At 42.3% G+C, this 20,734-nt stretch overlaps 2 protein-coding genes across 12 annotated transcripts in view; both read right to left on the reverse strand.

The window, feature by feature from the left end:
- The window catches only part of ERGIC3 (ERGIC and golgi 3), an 18,935-nt gene extending 5,865 nt beyond the window's left edge, over positions 1-13,070 (reverse strand). The window contains exons 1-8 of one of the 3 annotated variants that reach the window (XM_079979747.1): positions 12,940-13,070; positions 8,911-8,981; positions 7,839-7,926; positions 6,770-6,856; positions 6,405-6,498; positions 5,416-5,581; positions 3,870-3,927; positions 258-272 (exon numbers count right to left, since the gene is read on the reverse strand). In XM_079979747.1, the coding sequence (XP_079835873.1) occupies positions 258-272; positions 3,870-3,927; positions 5,416-5,581; positions 6,405-6,498; positions 6,770-6,856; positions 7,839-7,926; positions 8,911-8,981; positions 12,940-13,027 (667 nt within the window). In that variant the 5' untranslated portion in view covers positions 13,028-13,070. Of the gene's footprint in view, positions 1-257; positions 273-3,869; positions 3,928-5,415; positions 5,582-6,404; positions 6,499-6,736; positions 6,857-7,838; positions 7,927-8,910; positions 8,982-12,939 lie in introns of all 3 variants that reach the window. The other 2 variants (XM_079979745.1, XM_079979746.1) reach the window with 2 other exon arrangements.
- A 1,184-nt stretch (positions 13,071-14,254) lies between these two features.
- CEP250 (centrosomal protein 250) overlaps positions 14,255-20,734 on the reverse strand; it is a 138,703-nt gene continuing 132,223 nt past the window's right edge. For 7 of the 9 annotated variants that reach the window (XM_079978705.1, XM_079978706.1, XM_079978708.1 and 4 more), the window contains 6 exons: positions 18,173-20,623; positions 16,962-17,090; positions 16,510-16,662; positions 16,036-16,143; positions 15,754-15,801; positions 14,255-15,232 (listed from right to left, as the gene is read on the reverse strand). In XM_079978705.1, coding sequence (XP_079834831.1) covers positions 14,951-15,232; positions 15,754-15,801; positions 16,036-16,143; positions 16,510-16,662; positions 16,962-17,090; positions 18,173-20,623 — 3,171 coding nt within the window. In that variant the 3' untranslated portion in view covers positions 14,255-14,950. The other 2 variants (XM_079978707.1, XM_079978713.1) reach the window with 2 other exon arrangements.

Consider the following 20,734-nt stretch of genomic DNA (forward strand, 5'->3'; position numbering starts at 1 on the left):
CTGCACTCTCTTCCATATGTTCAACGAACATTATTTTGAAGATAAGAATGGAAATGACCTGACATTTTTTATACAAAAGAGACCACCTAAAGCCATGTGAAAAGCATTTGCAGTTCCTTGACTGAAAACATGCAGTGTCTACTGATACTTTAATTCTGTCAAATCTTTAGGGAGCACCAAGGTGGAATTGGAGAAATTAACTGGTTTAATTACAGACAGCACAGAAATAGTAAAGAAAATAAGTCAGCAACACTTACTCTCAACAGCGTGAACTGCAAAAATGAGCAGGGTTAAGAAAAGAAAGAGAGAAACATTCAGAGCTCCATACTGAAAAGCAAGGATGTAAAAACAAAGGCAATACTTGACATTAGTTTGGCTTTCAGGAGGCACTGGCTACTCCGCCAACAAAACTCTGGGCTTGGAGCAATTTGTGAAGGGACACAAAGCAGCACTGAATCGCGCATGTGAACCTTCACATATACCTGTGGCCTGAGGACTAAAAAGGAACACTGTGTTGCTTCCTAAAGATACAGCATTGGCTGCCCATTCAGATGCTGCAGGGCACCAACTACAAGCCCACAGAGGAAACCAGCATGCTATATGATGATCTGAATGCATGTGTTTATACAGCCCTCCCAAGGCTAAGCTGTCCCTGCTCTAGGTCTTTTAGGGGCTGAGGTAAGAATGGCCTTGTGGAACACAGACGTCTATATTGCTCAGTCTTGTAAGCAAAGATTAGAGGATGGAAAATGTTATGAATTGGCACTGATCACTAGTTTCAAATAAATCTCAACCAATCTCCATCTTTTGCCCGGCCAATGCTTCTGTGCATAGTGAAACATTTTGCACTGGCAAAGGCCCTTCACAAGCAACACAATTAGCAAGTTGGATCTTGACACTTACAGCACAGGAATTCTACCAAGGAATTATTTTGCCTCTGGCCAACTGCCTCTCAACTGTGAAAGAAAAATGGGCATGGCTTTAGCTGTCCTAGTATCACATATTTGGGAGAAATCTCAAGTCCTTCACCACATACACCACTGAGCAGCCGGAATAAGTGATGCAAATCATCCACATCAGAATTTGGTTAAACCTCCCTAACAACTCATATTTCTTCCATGACTGATTTTGTCAGCTAGTAGTGCAAAGAAACAGTAATAAGCAAAGGATCAACTATTTGGGGTGATGAGACTGTGAGCCAGGGAGCTGAGACCATGCACAACCTCTGTACCCTAATCACTGGAAAACACCTATGCTGTACATCTTCTCTCTACAGCCACAAGGGTTAATGCACATGGCTACAGTCCTTCACAAACTTCAGCTACAGAAGTTCCATCTGATATAAGTGATATTTAACAGCCTAATAACGGACCAGAATTACGGCATCCATTATCCTTAACAGATGGTGGAGATGCTGAAAAGCAAAGATCAGCCCCATGAACTACAACTGAGGTCATGCGGATTGCTAGACTCTGAAACCTATTCCCTTCAGAAGGGAGCTCATGCAACTGAAACAGGTAGAACAAGGTTTATGCAGGGAAGTGACGAGCTTGGACCAGTGTAATCATGTTTAAACTGAATCAATTATTACAGGAAAAATTAAAAAGACAGTGCACAGAAAAGAAGCAGAATGCTTTGGCTCATAATTCTTTATACCTTCATATTTTCCCAACTTAAAAAAGATAAAAGATTAATAGTTTTTTTAAATGACAGTTGGTTGACCTATGTAGTTCAGCTGATAAAATATTAGCTGTAGAGCAATGCTCATATTCTGAAAAGAAGAGTCCAAACCCTATGAAGCTACAATTAAAATTTAACTAAACAAATCAGTATTATCAGTAAGTGGTGGTTGCTCTCAACTGTTCCAGAAGGATCTAAAGCAGAGATAATATACGTTAATGCAAAAGAAGCAGCCTCTCAACATTAGATACTCTTTTTTTTTTCAAGCTTCCTCTAGCACAGGCTATGGTTTAAGGGGAACATGAAGGCAAGAGCACAGTTGTTCAAAATCAATTTTTTTTATTGTATCCCATGTTATGCTGTTTTGGACTAGACTACTCTTCCACACAAACAGGAGAAAGAAGCTGGATGGTTTGCAAAAGAAACACAATCATGTTGATCTTAAACTACTGGCAGGATATCTAAAACACGCTTCCAGAAAAAGATGAGAATTTCAACACTGACTTCCTTTTAGCAGCAGAGATTTTTCGTGTCAGATGTATAAGAACTCATCAGTAATAAAGTGCCATTTGTGAAACTTTTGGTAAAAGACTAAGATGTCAAGACAGAAAAGGAGAAGGGGAAATTCCCTGACAAAGTTCCCATTTGAGAGGAGAGGGAGGAACAGAAAATAATAAAGCTCATCTTCCTTTGATTAAGGGCTAGAGCAGAAAACATTCAACAAGTTAACAGAAGCAATAAGGAGTAATATTCTATAGTAGAGGTGGGGAATCATTTTGGCCCAGTGGGCCAGTGCCTTATCTGTCACCCCCCCCCCCCGGCCAACTCTGACAAGTAGGCGGGACTACCATTATTATGTCAGACAATTTACAGTTGGGTTGTCCCACCCACCTGTCAAAGTTTATTGCGCAGCATTTCACAGGTGTCTGAAAGTCAAAGGGTTGTTGGGCAACTGGAAAGTGCAGTGCAATAGGCTTTGCTAGCCCTGTGCTCAGCACTTGGCAAGTACCAGACAACTAGGTAGCAGTTGGTCCTTTGGATAGCACTGCATAAAGTGCTTTGCAAAGCTTGTGCTTGGTGCTTCCCAAGTGCCAATCACAGGGCTGGCAAAGATGTTTCTTGCAGGGATTGGCTGCACAATTGAGTTCTCTCTGGAAACTCAGTTCTGCAGCTGATCCAGCCACATTTCTACCTGCCCACACCTGAGATCACATAACGCAGGTGGACGTGTTCTGAGGAAAACAGTTTTACAGTCTAAAATTGGGATCCGTGCCAGGCCAAAGGTTCCCCACACTCCACTGTTCTATAGCACTGTCACACAGAAACTTTGGCAGGAACCATTTCTATGTTGCAAGAGTGAAAACCAGAAATGGAGAATATGCAGTACAAAATTGAAGAGGAAACCTTCAGACAGTGATTGCAGACAGTATATTCACTATCACATACATGCATTATGTGCATTCTGAATTTTGAAAAAGCTGCAGACGCCAAAGCACTTTTTCCCTGAATTGTGTTAGTCGATCTAGTCTAACATTTGTATCAAAATCTTAACATACTGGAAGTGCACATTCAAGCCGAATTTCAATGGAATAAGCTCAGCATGCTCACAGAACTATGCTACAGCCTGCCATAAAATGTATGCTTTAAAAGTTTGATGCTTCAAACTACTGCATGCAACTTCAATCTTGGTCTTAAAATATCCTATTTATTTGATTTGAAATATAATGTGTGCTGTGCGTGGTAAGTATACTTGTGCTTATTTTTTGTTTAATTTTGTAAGCCACTCTGAGCGGCGTGGCTCTGAGGATAACAATATTTTAAATTTCATTACTTAAAACATTTATGTTGTCAAATAACCCTGTATATAAGGAAGCAGATTATTAACAGGATTTGAACTGCTTTGAAATGCTAGTCTTACCACTGCCAGGACAGAAGTGGCTATTGATAAAAACCCATTTATAGAAGAAAGGCACTGCCTCAAAGGATCTAATGTTACAACTTTTTTTCCTCATGTGAATAGAAACATCACAGTTTTCCAACATACTTCTCAGAACATCCCTTCAGAAAGTTCCTCCTTAACAGTATATTCTATATACCTACTTTAGTGCATGAGTTACAATTATTTCCTGATATTTAGTAAAAAGGGAACATTACAAAAAACCCACTCAGAAGAATGCAAACTACTTTACCATGAACATGAGATTGCTGAAAGCTTTTTCCTGGTGCAAAGTGAAAATTGCCAGCTACCTGTAAAAGACAGCTACATTTTATTAAACTGCCCTGCTCTCCATAGAAGATTGTAACAACTTTTAAAAGTGAAGCTGTAAAACTTAAAAAGGAATGTGAAGGTGAAGTGTTTAACATATATACTGTATTTCAATACACTTTCACCCAAACTAGATCCAAGCAGAAGCTGCTAATGTCCAAAGCACAGCAATGTACAAATCTTATTGCCTTTCTCTGCAAATTGAAAACAGTCAGTCTTTATTATGAGAATTATTATATCAACATACAGTTGATATTTTAAAGTCAAAAGACACCAAATTGAGAAAGATACCAAAATGATATCCAAGGCTTTGAACCCCTCCTCCAAACTGCAAATGCAGATTGCTTGCTACACTGACCTTTGAAGATATAAGAATACTCAACTTGAACAGATACAGCCCAAACTATGCATCACCACATACTCTGGACTCATGGAAGCCTTTGGGGGGAAAACAGCCCCTCTCATCAGAAGTAGCTCCCTTTCCCCATTCCAGGCTTACTGCTTTTGGACTTCACATACATTTCCTTCATGGAAGTAAATCAGCTCACATGTTCATAAACTAATCAGGTCCTTTGGATTGGAAGTAATGTTTTTATGGCACCATCTCAATCTTTGCCAAATATATGTAATATTAAGTAAAAATATTATGGTGAACCACATTTTTGAATCTTTCCCTCCATCAAAACCACACTATTTGAAAGTAGATTAGCACAGAAGAAAGCAAACAGGGCTAGATCCATCCCCCCTCATATGATGAATAAAACTGGTCTGAATACTATCACAAATCAAAGAAAAGATTCTAGCCTGGTCTCCCTATTGTGTATGTTGGGTGGTCCTCACCCTTTTATATTCAGAAATGAAGTACCCTTCACCCAGAAGTCTGAAGTGGTACAAGCTATCATTTAGCGATACAACCTAGTATTTAGTAGTCTACATATGTAAATTTGGTCCGAAAAAGTCACTTCCTGCTACAGAGGTGTTAGTTACAGGAGAGAAGCTAGTGCCAAATGCTGAAGGAATAAGCAGTTTCATTAGGAACTATCTAACTTATAAGGAATCTGGAAGAGAGCTTAGAGGGAGACACTGGCATTACTCTTTGTAAGATTAAACAAAGTACAGTAAAGATTTAAGCTGCCAACAACTTGTGGTAGACCAAAGCGTATAAAAGCATACTTCACATGCAACCTGTATTCTCCATGGGGTTAAATAAAGAGTTTACGTTCTGGCTCTAAAACTGTCAGTGAACTTTTGCTAATCACTATATTAATTTCTATTCTACGTGATATCTATCTTGTATGTTGCTCAACAGTAATATGCATGCCTGCAAAAATCTAGAGACTGACACTCAAACTATGGCAACACCAGAGTGTGGATCCCATTTTTCTAGTTTCCCCTGCTACTTGGTCACTTGTGTCACTGGGATTTCAATATACCTTTTGGAGTAAGGTGATAAAAATTGACTCACTTACTTTGTTGACTTCTAAGAAGCCATATACTTTGCAGCCCTCATTTTTCTGCTCCTGCATTTTCTGGCTAAACCCTTCTCTCTTGCATTGTTCTATTGTGTCTGGATTCTTGAAAGCCCAGCCACGCCGCCTGTATGCTTCTCTCACATCGTCACAAGTATTACAGCATCTGTGAAAAAGAATAAGCATTGTAAATCAGCAAAAATGGTCACCTATGAACCACATAGTAAGAAAATGGCGTTCTTCATAAAAGTCTATATTTCCATCTGAAATGGACTAAGCTGTGTAAACCCTGCCAGTTGCTTCCTGTGTGCTTTACGGAGCTTCAGAAAACTCACAGCTGGGAGAGGGCGAAGGTTGCTGAGCAAGAAATAGCCACCAGCAGGGACACAAAAAGATGTGCCCTATAGGTCTTTCCATAAGTAAAATAATGTGGAAAAATGTATCTCCCTATCTCAGATGCAGCATGCTGAGCTGTTCCCAGATTACTAGCACATGGCTGACAGACAAGTGGTAACCTCTTCATCATTCTATGGCTTCACTCACAGAAGCAACCTGTAGGACCTTTCTAATCGGTGAAACAGGCAACCTGAACCATTGCAGAGCTATGTACATAGAATAATAATAACAAATCACCATCATCATCTTATGATGATTTTGTATTTATTTTAATTCTTTACCCACCCTTCAACCTAAGATCCCAGGACAGGTTACAACAATTTAAAATAAATATTAAATGCAGCCGGCCCGTTGTTATCTGAAAGACAGAAGGTTAATGAAATCTACGCATTGCCTATTTATCCTATGAGGAAACCAGTATCATCCTCAACCTGACCTCCAGAGTAAGCAGAATAGTAGAGCACATGGTGTTTGACTAAAAGCAATCTGGAGCTCACTCCTTCCTAGAAGGTTCAGGAAATGCTGTGATTATGCAGCTCCCTCCCAACTCCATCTCTTTGCCTCTAGGTAATAGCGAGGGAATTAAGGCATACCTGATGTCCTCAGATTCTGCCCCGTAACAACTTTCACATCGATCAGGGTCTAAAGAGTTTGGATCAAACAGTATCTCCTCTTCTTTTCCCAACTCTGAAACAAAGACAGACAAGGTCCTTGTACTAGCAACCCCCAGATTCCCAGCATGGAACTATCAATCTAAAGCACACCCAACCATTGTTAACAGTGGTGCACCTCCATGAGAAGCAGCAAATGTCTGGCCCTACAGTGGACAAGAGCTTGTCACTTTAGCTGCCTTTAAATCAGATGCCACAGTATTAGCATCTTGTCTGCAATACTGTTCCCACACGGGGGGAGCAGTGTATTCTACCATGTCTTTCTGCCTCTGGAGTCACATGCTTGCCATCTTTATCCAAGCGCTGCTTGTAGAGGTTGTGTTCAACGTCTAGCTGTTGCTCTCCAGCTACGTCCATTGCATCAATGCTCAAATCTGAAAAACAACAATGGACAAGCGAAGGCAGATTTCTTGAGACATCAGATGATTCCTTTACTTTATGATAAACCAGAGTTGCGGATCTGGCTCTGGGAGAAAAGCCACATCCTTCTCTCCCCCACTTCCAAGAGCCAAGGGCTACAAGTGCGGGGAGACACCCACCTGCCAATCACCTGTCAAGCCACATCGTTTGAAATTATATCGTGCACAGCAGGCACTGCTAATCAGCAGCACTTGCAAAGCACTCTTCACAGGGCTTTACTGACACCGTCAATCAGCTGATTGTCAGTGCCTGCAAACCTCTCTTCAGTTCAGCCACAACTTTCCTTGCACCACACCTGATACCATAAGCGATGGCAAGTGGGCATTGCTTGGCCAAAATGGCCTTGCAGGCCAAATGAGGAGGCCAGGTAAGCCTAATCAGGCCTGTGGGCCGAAGTCCCCCACCACTGTGATATACCCACTGAGCTATCAAATATCAAATGGTACAAAATATAAAGGTTTTCTGAGAGGACCTTTCTAAGAATTAGGCCAATTCACTGAAGAGGATTTGATGAGAGGACTAAGCATCGAAAAACAGCAATGTAGACCCCTTATATCCACATTAGCTGGGCACAGGGAAGGGACAATAATTCACTAGAGCAGGCTTCCTCAACCTCAGCCCTCCAGACGTTTTGAGACTATAATTCCTATCACCCCTGACCACTGGTCCTGCTAGCTAGGGATCTTGGGAGTTGTAGGCCAAAAACATTTGGAGGGCCGAGTCTGAGGAAGCCTGCACTAGAGGAACAGAAAATGGCATTCTGTGTAAGGGACCAGGTTGAATCCCTGGTCTCTCACTCATTTTCTCTGTAAAGACGTTTATGACCAACTCCAATGAAGTTCATGTAAGTTATATAATGTGCTATGAGATGCCAAGCCATACCATATTGTCATGGTTTCATATAATTAAAAGCCAAGTGTTAAAGAAGATACTCACAAGCACATGGCATATGTGGAAAGGAAACATCTATGTTTATCCGTAGTTTGTCTCCCCTTGATTTGTCAACATATAATTCTGGGTGAATCTAAAAATGAAGAAAATGAAAAGTCACCTAATTGCAAAAAGAATAAAAATAAAAAATAAATCAGTTTTATTTTCATCTGTTCAGATTTGTAAATGTTTGTTTATAAGCATTCCACATTCAGCGAACTAAAAAGGGAGGGAAATTTCCAGGAACGTTAAGAGAAACAGTGTCAGAGGTCGACATGAATAAGAATTAGAATAACCAGGCTAACAGAATTATAGACTTTAGTTTAAGGCATAATCATGACCAAATCCCAGAACATGGGCTAGATCTCTGTCTTGCTCCTCTTTCTGAAACTGTATGTAGTGAAGAAAGAAAAAAACCCCTTGAGGCACAATGATCATTGGTAGGATGCCTTCAGAGTGGAAAAAAGAATAACAGTACAGTGGTGCCCCCCAAGACGAACGCCTCACAAGACGGAAAACCCGCTAGACGAAAGGGTTTTCCGTTTTGGAGGCGCTTCGCAAAACGAATTTCCCTATGGGCTTGCTTCGCAAGACGAAAATGTCTTGCGAGTTCCTGCGGGTTTTTTTCCCTTTCCCCCCCTTTTCCTAAGCCGTTAAGCCGCTTATCAGCTGATCCGCTGATAAGCTGCTTAACAGCTGATCGCTAAAAGCCGCTAAACCCTCTGGAGCAGATGGCACGGATGCAGGGGGAGGAGGGAAGGTGAACTTCCACTGCGTGAGTGGAAGCTGCTCTGCTCACCCAATGACTTTGCTGGATTCCCCTTTATCTTCCCAACCATTTTGTGAGGTAAGTAACTTTGGCTAAAAGATGGTGGCTGGCCCATCAATGACCTGACTTGGTAGAAAGCAGCTTCCTATGTTCCAAATAACTCCATGAGCATCATGGCTGGATCGCTTCAGCCTTAGTCTAGCACACTATCCACAATTATCGAAATCTCTAGCATAAAAAAACAAAGACAAAGCAAAATCTGTATTTGGGAGTGTGTGCACAGGGGATGAGAAAAACAGACTTATTTACCTCCTTTGTGAGATAGTACTGGAGCTCCGAGAAGAACAGTAAGAGCATGACAAGTCCACTGACTACAGTTACTGCAGAGAGAGAAAAAGGAAAACACAAGTAACATATTGTCATATCTTGCAACTTCTACTACACATGATCTTATCAATATTTTAGGGAACATAGGAAGCTGACTTATACCAAGTCACACTATTGGTTCCTCTAGCTTGATATTGTCTTTACTGAATGACAGTGGCTCTCCTGGGTTCCAAATGGGTCTTTTCCTGGAGATAGCAGGAACTGATCTGATATCTTCTAAATAATGAACTCATGAAGATTAACAGTCAGATAAGCTTTCTCAAAAATCTGATGCCCATCACCTCTAATTTTTCCATGAAACACACAGCAAACAAGAGAGCTCTGCATGTGTTCTTTTGCAGGTACACTCTCAGTACATTTAGTTTGATTGCAAGGCTCAACAGACCTGGTCAGCACCCCCACATGAATTGTTCAGCATGCTGAAAAATATCCCTGAACCCTTTGCAAAATGCTGCACTCTTCTCCAGCCCAGAAAGGTGGGGAGGAAGACGCAGCCGAGATACTTTTCAGACAGCTATATTTAGCTGTTGATAGATCATGATGCTGAAAACCAGATATCACCCAGCCTTAACAGATATGTACTTGAGTGGCCTAAGTTAGATTAAGTGATCACTTTCTACTTTAGTGGTCATTACGTCTTCAATCCACCCACTAAAAATCTCTTCTCTTTATGTATTTGTAAAAGTATTTGTATACTGCCCTCTCATAAAATATCAGGGCAGTGTACAATAATATGAATACAATAAAACAAAAACCATTAAGAACAGAATGAAGCATCTTGGTAGAATCAGTTTTAATTCTTTTCCTGCTTAACTACTTCCAAGGAACTGGAATTACTCCAAAGTAAAAAATAGTAGGAAGAAAATCCTACTTCCTTGTTTCCTGTGTTCAGTAAAAGAGGTGTGCTCTCAAAACAAGCACCAATTAGAATACAACACTTGGCAAATAAGCCCCAAGGTTATCTCCAAAAATAATCTACTGTGCAGTAAGTAGAAAGCCGCTAGAAAGCACAGCAAGCAGGTTGTTGGCTTAGGCATTGTTTCCTGGAACAAACTGATTACATACTAAACAGGGGTGGATTTTTTAAAAAATACACAGTAAGTATTTTGTCCTTTGGTTGGAAGTTGCGGCTTCACTATTGTTATTGTTCTTATTTATTCAATTTGTATACTGCCCTTAGTCTGAAGATCCCAGGGTGGTTTACAACAACAAAAATGAATAAGAACACAAAATAAATAATAAAACAAAAGCAAACGCAAACCAATAACACCCCTAACACATTTAAAGGGACATAGAATGTTAATTAGCCCAAGGCCTGTTTAAAGAGAAATGTTTTCACTTGGTGTTTAAAGATATGGAGTGAAGGTGCCAGGCAAGGGTTCCAGTTCTGTTACTATTAGAAGATGGGTGCTAATCCAACAGTTTAATTTAAGTCAAAGGTATACTAGGTCTTATGAGTTATTTACCCTCATCTATAGGGCATTACCGTATTTTTCGCTCTATAGGGCGCACTGGCCCATAGGGCGCACCTAGATTTTTTTTGGGGGGGGGAAATAAAGAAAAAAATTCTTATCCCCCCCCCCCAGCCACCAGAACAGGCTGCTATCCGCAAGCCTTGGGAGCCCGGTGGGAGTTCCTGCTGGGCTCCCAAGGCTTGCGGATAGCTTCCTGAAGCCTGGAGCGCACAGACCCCTCTCGCTCTCCAGGCTTCAGCAAAAGCCTGCATTCGCTCCATAGGATGCACACACATTTCCCCTTCATTTTTGGAGGGGGAAAAGTGTGTCCTATAGAGCGAAAAATACAGTAACTTTCTTATAAAGGAAGATACATGCAATAGGCTTTTCTGAATAGTATAGCACAGAGGTTTTCAACCTTTTCAAGTCCACGGCTCCCTTGACCCAACTACATCCTTTCTGTAGCACCCCTGTGGGACTTAGGATCCCAGTTATGTCAACCTCACCCGCCTTTCTGGAGTGTTCCCTCAGCCTCTTCTCCTCTCCTCTCCAGAGGCACAATTTGCCTGGGGAGCTTGAAGCCAGGGCTGCTGCAACAAACAGCTGTGTAAGCCTTGGGGAGGCAAAGACGTGAGAGGGCATCAGAGGAGGGAGGGAAGGAAAGAAGGGCAGAGGCCAGTGTTGCCTGCAACACCCCTGACCACCATTCGAGGCAACCCACGGCACCATGGCACACTGGCTGAAAACCCCTGGTATAGCCATATGAACATGCAAAGAAATACTACAAAAAGTGTTGTATAAAGCTTCCCATGTGCTTATTTATAAATATAAACTACGCTAGTTCAGTGTTGGTATCTACCAGGAAAATAGCAAAAATAGATGGAAAATCCAGCCTTGCAGGGAAATCCTATGCATATTTACTCAGAAGTTAGCCCCATACTGTCCAGTGGAGTTTAGAGAGTAATCCAACTCCTCAATCTGCAGTGTTGAATAGGAGTGTGAATAGGGCCAACTGTCCCTCTACCCAGCCTGCCTGACTCTATCTATGACTCCACCTCAAATGGCAGATGGATATTATTGAAGGTAGTAGCCATGGGGAAACCCATGAAACAGAGCATTCGAGGGCTGAAACTAGGCTGGCAAAAGACCAACTGGATTCTGAGCTAGCCTTGCTGCCACAAGAGATAATACAGTGCTACCTCAGGTTACATATGCTTCAGGTTACAGACGCTTCAGGTTACAGACTCTGCTAACCCAGAAATAGTACCTCGGGTTAAGAACTTTGCTTCAGGATGAGAACAGAAATTGTGCTCCGGCAGCACAAGGCTCCATTAGCTAAAGTGGTGCTTCAGGTTAAGAACAGTTTCAGCTTAAGAACGGACCTCCAGAACATATTAAGTTCTTAACTCGAGGTACCACTGAACAGGAAAGGGGCTTCCCCAGCACAAGCTGTGGTACTGTGGTAGCAATGGTAGCTATACTGCTCCATCAAGACTTGCTAGGGGTTTGATTTACCCTCTTACTCCTTTCCCTGTAGGTGTTTACAGAACTAAGGTTTTATTAATAAGAAAAAGTGCGGTAGGGGGAGAGCATAGTGGGCTAGTAGAGAAGCAATGGATTTCTCTGCTTGGTTTTTATGTTGGATGAGCAGAAAGGGAAGATGGTTCCCTTAAGCTCTTTTCTTCCTCTGCCAGCACACTTGATAGATTTCTAACTAGTTGCTAAGAGACTAGTATCTTGCGTCTTCATAATGGGCACACAAAAACGGGAGATTCCCATCCTCTGCAGCCAGCATGGAAATATTGGAGACTCTTAACAAGCCAGGCTAGCAAAAGACATCTGCTGGAGAGTAAGTTTACTAAACTGAAGGAGTGTTACCCAAGACATTTCCTGATTAAATACTAAAATCTCTTTAAACCAGTCGCTGTCTTGAGTTGACTAAGGGCATCTCTTGAGAATTAGTCCTCTTCCCACTCCTGCCTGATCATGAAGAGGCTCTGCACAACAACCAAACCGACCACACACCTGCTATGCCGCTCGGAGCAGTATAGCAAAAGGACGCCGCTTCCTATATGTTTTGCATCTCTTCCAGAGCAGGTTCATTCGCACCCCCATGCCCAGCCTTCCTGATGCTGCTGCCGCTGCCATCGAGGAGACTTACACGTGCGAGTAAACCGGCGCGGATTAAAAACACCGTAGACAGAAGGGCCACATCTCAACCACGAGAGGCTTTCCGGGAAGGAAAGCTCAGCTGCAAGTCGCTAAAGGGATGAAACATCACGTGAGAACCAAGCCCGTCCCCTGAACACGCGAACACGCGCCTGCACGTAACAGACTCGCACACGGGACACGCAAATGAAAGCAGCACATCGTGAGTGAAGTCGCGTCTAAATCCCGCGAGCCGCAAGACCGCTCTCGCCGCAAGGAAGGCGCTCCTCGCCAGAGCACAATTTAGGCCGCCCCCCCCCCCCCCCGCCCCGCAAGCGACGCCTCTCACCGAGCGCCCCGCCGCAGGTCTTAACCCGAAAATCCTCCAGCGTCTTGGGAAACGCATCGAACCGCTTCAGCCTCCCGAGCGACTCCATGACGGGCACTCCCACCCCCCTCCCCGTGACCCGGAAAAACAACCTGCTTCCGGTTGGGGGCTCTGCCGCTCCGCCCCCCGTTGCTATGGCAGCCACGATAGAGATGAGTGGGATGCCATACAACCCCCCCCCCTAAGACATGCGGTCCCGCTTTTTTTAGACGGTTAGGATTTTTAGTGCAGCCCTGGCCGGACAGCGTATTTCCCTCCTCATCAAGGAATTTAAAAGTAGCAACGGGGGTTTTTCCTCTCCCCTCACCCCAACTCGGGTTGTGAACCGCAATCCTAAAGAGACAACTGAAAATGGAAGTCCCATTGAAAGAAAGGGGCTTGTTTCCATGTAGAGAGGAATGAATGCAGTGATTTTGCGAGGGGTGTGTGTATATATTCTGCATTCTGCGGAATGGAAAGGGCTTTGGGGGATCAATTGAAGAAGACTACTTTTGTTGGCAACCCGAACATTTTGTAGGAGAGGTTTTTGGCTGGACACCCAGACCAGCTTTAGCCTGCACCTCTCATTAAACATGCTGGTGATATCCAGTTCTGTTTTTCTCTTTCTTGCCTGAGTAGGAAAAGTGGTACCAGGACAACTACAGGAGAATACTGTAAAGGTTCCCCACCCCTGTGCTAGAGGAACTAGTCACCCTGTATTTAAGATAAAACAATACATTGGAGAAATTATCTCTTTCTTGATGGATTACTTGTCTTAAATGAACCCTAGCCTGAGATCAATTTGATATAGGGCAAGTTAATTTTTTATAGATAAACAGGAGTATGTTTCAGATGATATGGTACCTGGCTTCAGACTGTGTAACCCGAAAATAGACTGTAAAAGCAACTTTCTACCAAACTCTGCTCTCCCAGCCAGCAAAATGGGGATCATGGGCAGTTACTGGAATTTGCAAACTTAAAAAGAGAAGTTTCACATAAAATAAGAGTGCAATTTTAACTCAGCTTACCTAGGAGTTCTTGCCATGCTGATGAAGCTGTGAAGAAAGGACACTGTGCATTACAAAAACAACCAGTGACAGGATCTGAGGGAAAATCTCAAAAAAGAAGTGTATGAGACAGGCACATACTTATTTCAGAGGTATGAGTGTGTTTCTTTTTGCAGTTGCAGGTCCAGCAGCACAAGCTTATACCCTTATACTGACATTAAGGGCTAAAATCAGCATAGGAAGTACAGCTTCCTAACAAACAGAAACAAACATGATAGGAACTGAAGTGATCAAGTAAAGTAGACATATTTAATGTGGAAAGGGATTTGAGTTAAAAAAGTTAAAGTGAATATATTTATAAATAGTAAGAAAATATTTAGTACAAAAATATTGAACAACTTTAACGATATTTTACAATGAGCTGCTGCATTGAGAACAGGGTAAGACATCAATTCTGAAAAAAATCTCATTACCCAATAAAATTATTAAGGAATTCAGATAATGCTGCTTTGGTTAGAATCCCTCCCCAACATACAGTTCTGACCTGACTTCTATGTAAAATCTGGCTGGAACTTTTTTTAGTGAACTCCCATCTCCCTCAGGACTCAATTTCAGCAATTCACTTCTACTCTCCCCACCAGAAATTCAGTTCTCTTTTTTTGTTTGATTCTCATCCTTAGCTCAGAGTTCTGTTCTATGACACAATCTCCACAATACATATCTTCAGCTACTTATTTTGCAGCCCACCAGCTATTCTTGTTATTTCACAGCTTGTTTTAACATGATTGACTCCAAACAATGAACAGACAAATTGCCAGCATGGGTCCTAGAGTCCAGGCCTAGTTGAGTGAGGTGAAGCCCCCTGCATATTAATGATTATATGCAGTTCAATATGGGTTGAAGTTCATGTTGATGAAAGAGTCTTTCCAGATTGTTCTGATGGAGGCACTTCTGCAGAGCTTCTGACTCCTGCCATTTCCTTCATGCTATCTTGAGGTCTTCTGGACTGTTTTGGGTGTTGAGTTTATTGGTTGTTTTCCAGAAAAGAAACCATCCCAGCCTATTGCCAAGCTGTGGTTCAGGGTTTCATCCAACTTGCGAGTCTCCAGTTCCAGGACAGCAGCCTCGGGCTCCTTAGCCACAGCAGCTAAAGAATCAGAGAGCTCTTGGTGTAGGCAGGAAAGCTCCTGGCTTGTTTTGGCACAGCAGTCAACATAATCCTGCTTCTGCTTCCGCTCCAGTGACAGCTGCTTTTGTAGAACAGAAACCTAAAAAAGAAAAAGATAGTATCAGGAACTACTGGATAGTTTGATTCTGAGTATCTTGCTTTCAACAGTTTTGCATCTCAGCAAGGAACACCTTCAGTCCCATTTTTTATCATCCAGGTTTATTATTATTAATCATTTCTAACATTTTTCAATGTTTGCATAGTAAGCTATGTAAGTAAACATTTTATACAAGAACAAGAGCAAAGTGACATGATCGGCAATAAACAGCTATGTTAAAGGAGGGACTAAGTTTTCAGCAGATTAAGGTGGGGAGGAAGCATACATCCTCTCTCCCTTAAAAGATTTGTCCAGATGCCACTGATGGTAAAATGCTTCAATGAATCTCCGTTAGCTCCAATTATTATTACTTTTAAAGGACGGCTTGTAGGGGCAGATGCTACAGGTTAGCCATCTCTACTATAGGGGCTCATCTACAGTGGAGATGCAAAACGGAAGAAAAGGTAGAGAAAGAGGCACACCATTCTGAAAGCCTCAGGGTGCTACAGAAATGAACTGCTCACCTGCTTTTGTAACTCTTCCAGTTGCTTATGGAGAACCTGAATTTCTTCCTAGAGAGAGAAAAGTGACAAGATTCAGCCACTTGCTTATTTTCAAGATGCCTACAACATGGGAGAAAAGTACTAAAGAGGAAATTTATTTTTTTCTCCCATTTATCCAAGGACAACTGAAGACAACAATAGCACTGAAAAAGAGTTTAGAGACCAGCATGCTAATATCCAGAAAAAAATATATTACAGGACAAAAATAATGGATGGGTTTTAAGAGTATGCAAGTATTCAGACCTTTGCTAGAGATGGAACCTTCTGAGTGCCAGAATCAGCCTGGGAGAGTCCAGAGCTCAGAGAAAGGTCTCCATGACTTCTTTTCAGTCTCCTACGTTCACGTTCTACCTGAAGACAAGAGAAAAAGCAGGCAAGGGCATTCACAAAAGAGATTATGACAATGATCATCAGGACAAAGCAGAAGAAGGTTGTGAAAATGGATGACCCCAAGCACAGGAGCTGAGCAGGCTAGGTTGCATTGGTATTCTAGAAAGCACTGAATCTCTGAAGACAGAGTATGAGAGAAAAGAACAAAAAGATCACCGGCCCATTAAATCAGTAAAGCAGTATAAGTCTGCACTGGAAAAATCAGGAGCAGGCACTGTTACAGTATCTTAAGGGGTGGGCAATGAGTGATAAGGTAGGTTTAAATTTCACTGGGAAATGGGGAGGAGGCACATGAACTAAGTCTGATTCTTCTTTTTGTAATCTCACCTGCTCCAGCGCACCTCTAAGCTGCATATTGTGCTGCTTTAGGCCATGTTTATCATTCTCCAGCCTGGCAACAGCTTGCTGCAGAAGCTGCAGGCGTTTGCATAAGAGTCTCCTTTCAGCTATCCATGTCAGCTCTCCCTCTTTTCTCACAGCCTGCATGATGAAGAAAACAGGGTGGGGTAAAGAAGGGACCATAAAGAATACTGGAATTGATATACAGTATATGCAGAACAGACACTTTTCTCCATGGATAGGGCAGAGTCTTTTCCTTCTTTTGGAAAGAACCTGCTTGTCTCAGCACTGTTGTTACTGGAAATTTTAGAATCAGGCAATTAGCCCCTTAAACTAGACATGTGCCATAAATTGGGGAACTCAACAACTCCCCCTTCTACATCAGAATTCAAGTGTTCTTCTCTATTTTGGTATCCTTCCCACCTGTTCCTTTATCTTACCTTTCCAGCCTCCTTTTGCCTTACTTCTGGCATGTCATTTTCTCTGGGTAGCAGACTTGCATCTCTTGCCAGAGCTTTAGTAACTAGTTTCTCTTCCTCCAGAGCTCTGGAAGCTGTATCTAACTGCTCCTGTGGAACAAACCATATTACTCACTTATCTAAGTAGTTACACAGACTTTTTAAACACATTATTACTGTGTCCCTAGAGTGTTATGCACAAGTGAACTATATCTAAATGCGGATGTGTCTGTCAGGGTTCAACCCACAGCTACTTGGGTTCTTTCACTCTCCTACTTCATCTTATGAGTTACTCACGTCCTGCTAATTACACCCCAGAGCAGGGGTAACTAAGGTGGTGCCCACCCATTGTTGCTGGACTACAACTCCCATCACCCGTGGCCACTAGGCCTGATGGGAGTTGTAGTCCAGCAAAATCTGGAGAGCAACACAGAGGTACCTCACTAAAATCCCATTTTTATAATGCTATCTAGCCAAGACAGTCTCCTGCTACAAAGTACAAAATGAACTGAAGGACAGATACAACCTTAGCACGACATATAATCTTACTTTATTTTTATAGAGTGTGTAAGAAGAGCCATGCTGAATGAGGCCCAAGGTTCATCTAGTCCAGCATTCTGTCATAGCAGCCAAACAGATGTCTGTGGGAAGTTCACAAACAGGACACAAGTGCAACTATACCCTCTCTACTGGTGATTTCCTGCTATTCAGGGATGTGCTGCCTCCATTAGTGGAGCTAGGACATAGCCATCATTCTAGTACAGTGGTACCTCGCAAGATGAATGCCTCGGAAGACGAAAAACTCGCAAAACGAAAGGGTTTTTCGTTTTTTGAGTTGCTTCGTAAGACGGATTTCCCTATGGGCTTGCTTCGCAAGACGAAAACGTCTTGCAAGTTTGTTTCCTTTTTCTTAAAACCGTGCATTCACTTCGAGGAGCAACTCAAAGCACGCGGTGTGGTAGCCTTTTTTGAGGTTTTTGAAGACTTTGGTGCTTTTTGAAGCTTTTCCAAAGTCCGTGCTTCGCAAGACAAAAAAAATCGCAAGACAAAAAAACTCGCGGAATGAATTAATTTCGTCTTGCGAGGCACCACTGTAGTCATTCACAGCCTTATCCTCCATGAATTTGTCCAATCCCCTTTGTTATAACAGATCAACTTGCAGGGTTTTTAAATACCACCACTGAAATCCTTACTTGAAGATGAAGCCTGTCCTTATCCCTTTCCGAAACCATGCTCTGTACAATAGCCATTTCTTCTCTCAGGGCTCTCAAGGCCTCTTCACTCTGGGCCAGGGACAAACCCAGCTTCTGTGCTCTCTCTCTCCATTCTATCTGTTCACTTTCTGTCTGTTTCAGAATAGTGGTCAGACGATCAAATTCCTGTCTCTTTACTCTTTTCTCATCTTCCAAGTGTTGAATTTTTTCATTTTGCTGTTGCAACTGCTGGTCCTTTTCCTGAAGAGACTTGTTCTTGGCTGCCTCCTCTTCCTTCCACATAAGAATTTTTTGGATATAGCTCTGTAAATTACAGTCTCCCTTCTCTTCCAATTTCAGAGCAGAAACAATTTCCTTCAGCTGTTCTCTGCAGGTTAACAATTCCTTCTCTTTAACTCTAACTCTCTCTTCCAGCTGCTTAACATTCTCTCTCTGCCACTCAGCTTCCTCATCTTTTTTCTTCAGTGCATGTTGAAGATGCTGTATGTTCTCAAGAAGTTGCTTCATCTCATCTTTCATTAGCCTTTGCACTCTCTCATCTTGAGTTCTCTTTTCTTTCTCCCCTTCTTCTAAAAAGTCTTCTTTTTCATCCTCTTTTAACTGCTTGTGTTGGTGCTGAAGCTTTTGGTGGCCTCTCTCACATTCTTCTCTCTGTTTGATTACTTCCTCCAGATGACTTGCCCGATTCTGGCATACCTGTAATTCTGCAAGAGTAACGTCTACTTTAACCTGGTATGTGCTAATTTGCTCAGCCTGCTTGTGAAGCTCATCTTCCTTTTCTGACATTAATTGCTTCATTTTATCTAGCTCCTGCTTTAGGCTTGCTGTACTTTTCTGTTCCAGTTCTTTCTGCCTCAAGAGTTCCTTTATGTGCCCTTGTAAAGATTCTATCTCCTTGTCTCTGTCTTGAAGAGAAGATCTGTTCAACTCCAGTTTCTCCAATAGAGATTTAGTGTGTGCTGCTGCTTTTTGCGCTTGTTGCTTAAGCTGGCAATTCTCCTCCTTGAAGGACTCCAGTTGCCTCTCACCATTTCTCTGAGCATGCTCTGCTAATTCAAGATTTGTCTGCATTTCTCTCACAAGCCTTTCTTTCTCCTCCTTGTGTTCTTCTTGCTGCTCTTTCAGGGACTCAATTTCTCGCATTCTCTCCTTCAGCAATACCCTGAGTTGCTCCAACATATCAATAGTTATTTCTTGCAGCTCTTTTTGCTTCAGCTGTTGCATTTGCTCTTTCTGAAACTCTGCACTACCATCTCTCTCCTTTAATACTGCTGCACTGTGCTGGACATCTCCAAGCAGAACTCCTAACTGCCTTTTCAGTTCTTCTTCATGTTTCATTTGAAACACCAACTCCGTGTTCTTTTCCTTCAAGGATGCCTCCGTCTTACCCAAAAGTTCACGAAGAGCCTTTAGTTCTGTTTCCATTTCTCCTTCCAGCTCTTTTATCTGCTGCTTTTGTGACTCAAGCTCTTGATCTTTCTGGGTCAACATGAATGTCATCTGTTTTACTTTCTCTTGCAGTTCATGGAGATGGTTCTCACGCTGAGCCTCGCACTGCTGGAATCTTGTTATCTGTCCCCTCTGGGATTCTACCTCCCTTTCTTTGTTCCTGAGAATGGCCTTCATGTGTTCTAGGCTGGTGTGAAGAGACTTTTCCCGCTTCCCCCCCTGTTCTTCCCGTTCCTGAAGTAGCTGCTTTTGAGATGCGAGTTCCCAATCTTTCTCACTCAACCTTATTTTCAAGTCACCCAACTCTTTCAGCAGAGCACCAATTTGTGCTGACTCATTCTCTTCAGCAATACGGATTTTTTCCTCCATGATTTTCATTTCATTTACTTTTTGCTCCAGATTCAAATTCAGGCTTTCCATTATAGTGCTTTGGTTTTGTAACAGGTCTTCTAGTATTTGGATCTTGTCCTGTTGAGATTTCACATTCTGGAGTGTCTCTTCTAGATCTATATTCAGTCTCTCTAGAGCAGCCTCCTGTGTTTTATTCTGCTTTCCCAAGTCTTTAATCTGTTTGTTTTGAGATTCAATTTCTCGCTCTCTCTTTTCTAGATCTTTAGTGAGATGTTCCACAGCAGATTTTTGCACTTCCCTGTGCCTCTCCAGTTCTCTGTTTTGTTGTAGTAGGGATCTTATTTCTTCATCTCTTTTTCCTAGAGTAACAGTTAGGCAATCCAGATTTTCTTGCAAACCTTTTCGCACTTCTGCATCTTGCTGCAAAGTCATAAATCTCTTTTGTTGAGTCTCTGCTTCCTCCTGTTTAATTTTGAGAGTGGAGAGAGTTGCCTGAAGCTCTTGTTCTAGGGATTGATTCATCTTCTCCATGGCATTTGCTCGAATTTCAGAGGCTGTGACAGATTCCCGAAGAAGATCCAGTTCCCATGTCAGCTTTTCCTTGGCCATTTGTAGCATGTCTCGTTCATTCTGAAACAGAAATATAATTACTCAAAATGCAGAAGCAAACTTCAGCTCTTTGCTTTCTTTATGCAGAGTGCTAAGCTGGCCATGATGTTAGATGAACCACCCTGCTTTTAT

The sequence above is a fragment of the Podarcis cretensis genome (genome assembly GCF_951804945.1).
Source record: "Podarcis cretensis genome assembly, chromosome: 6".
In the NCBI taxonomy this organism is placed as follows: Eukaryota; Metazoa; Chordata; class Lepidosauria; order Squamata; family Lacertidae; genus Podarcis; species Podarcis cretensis.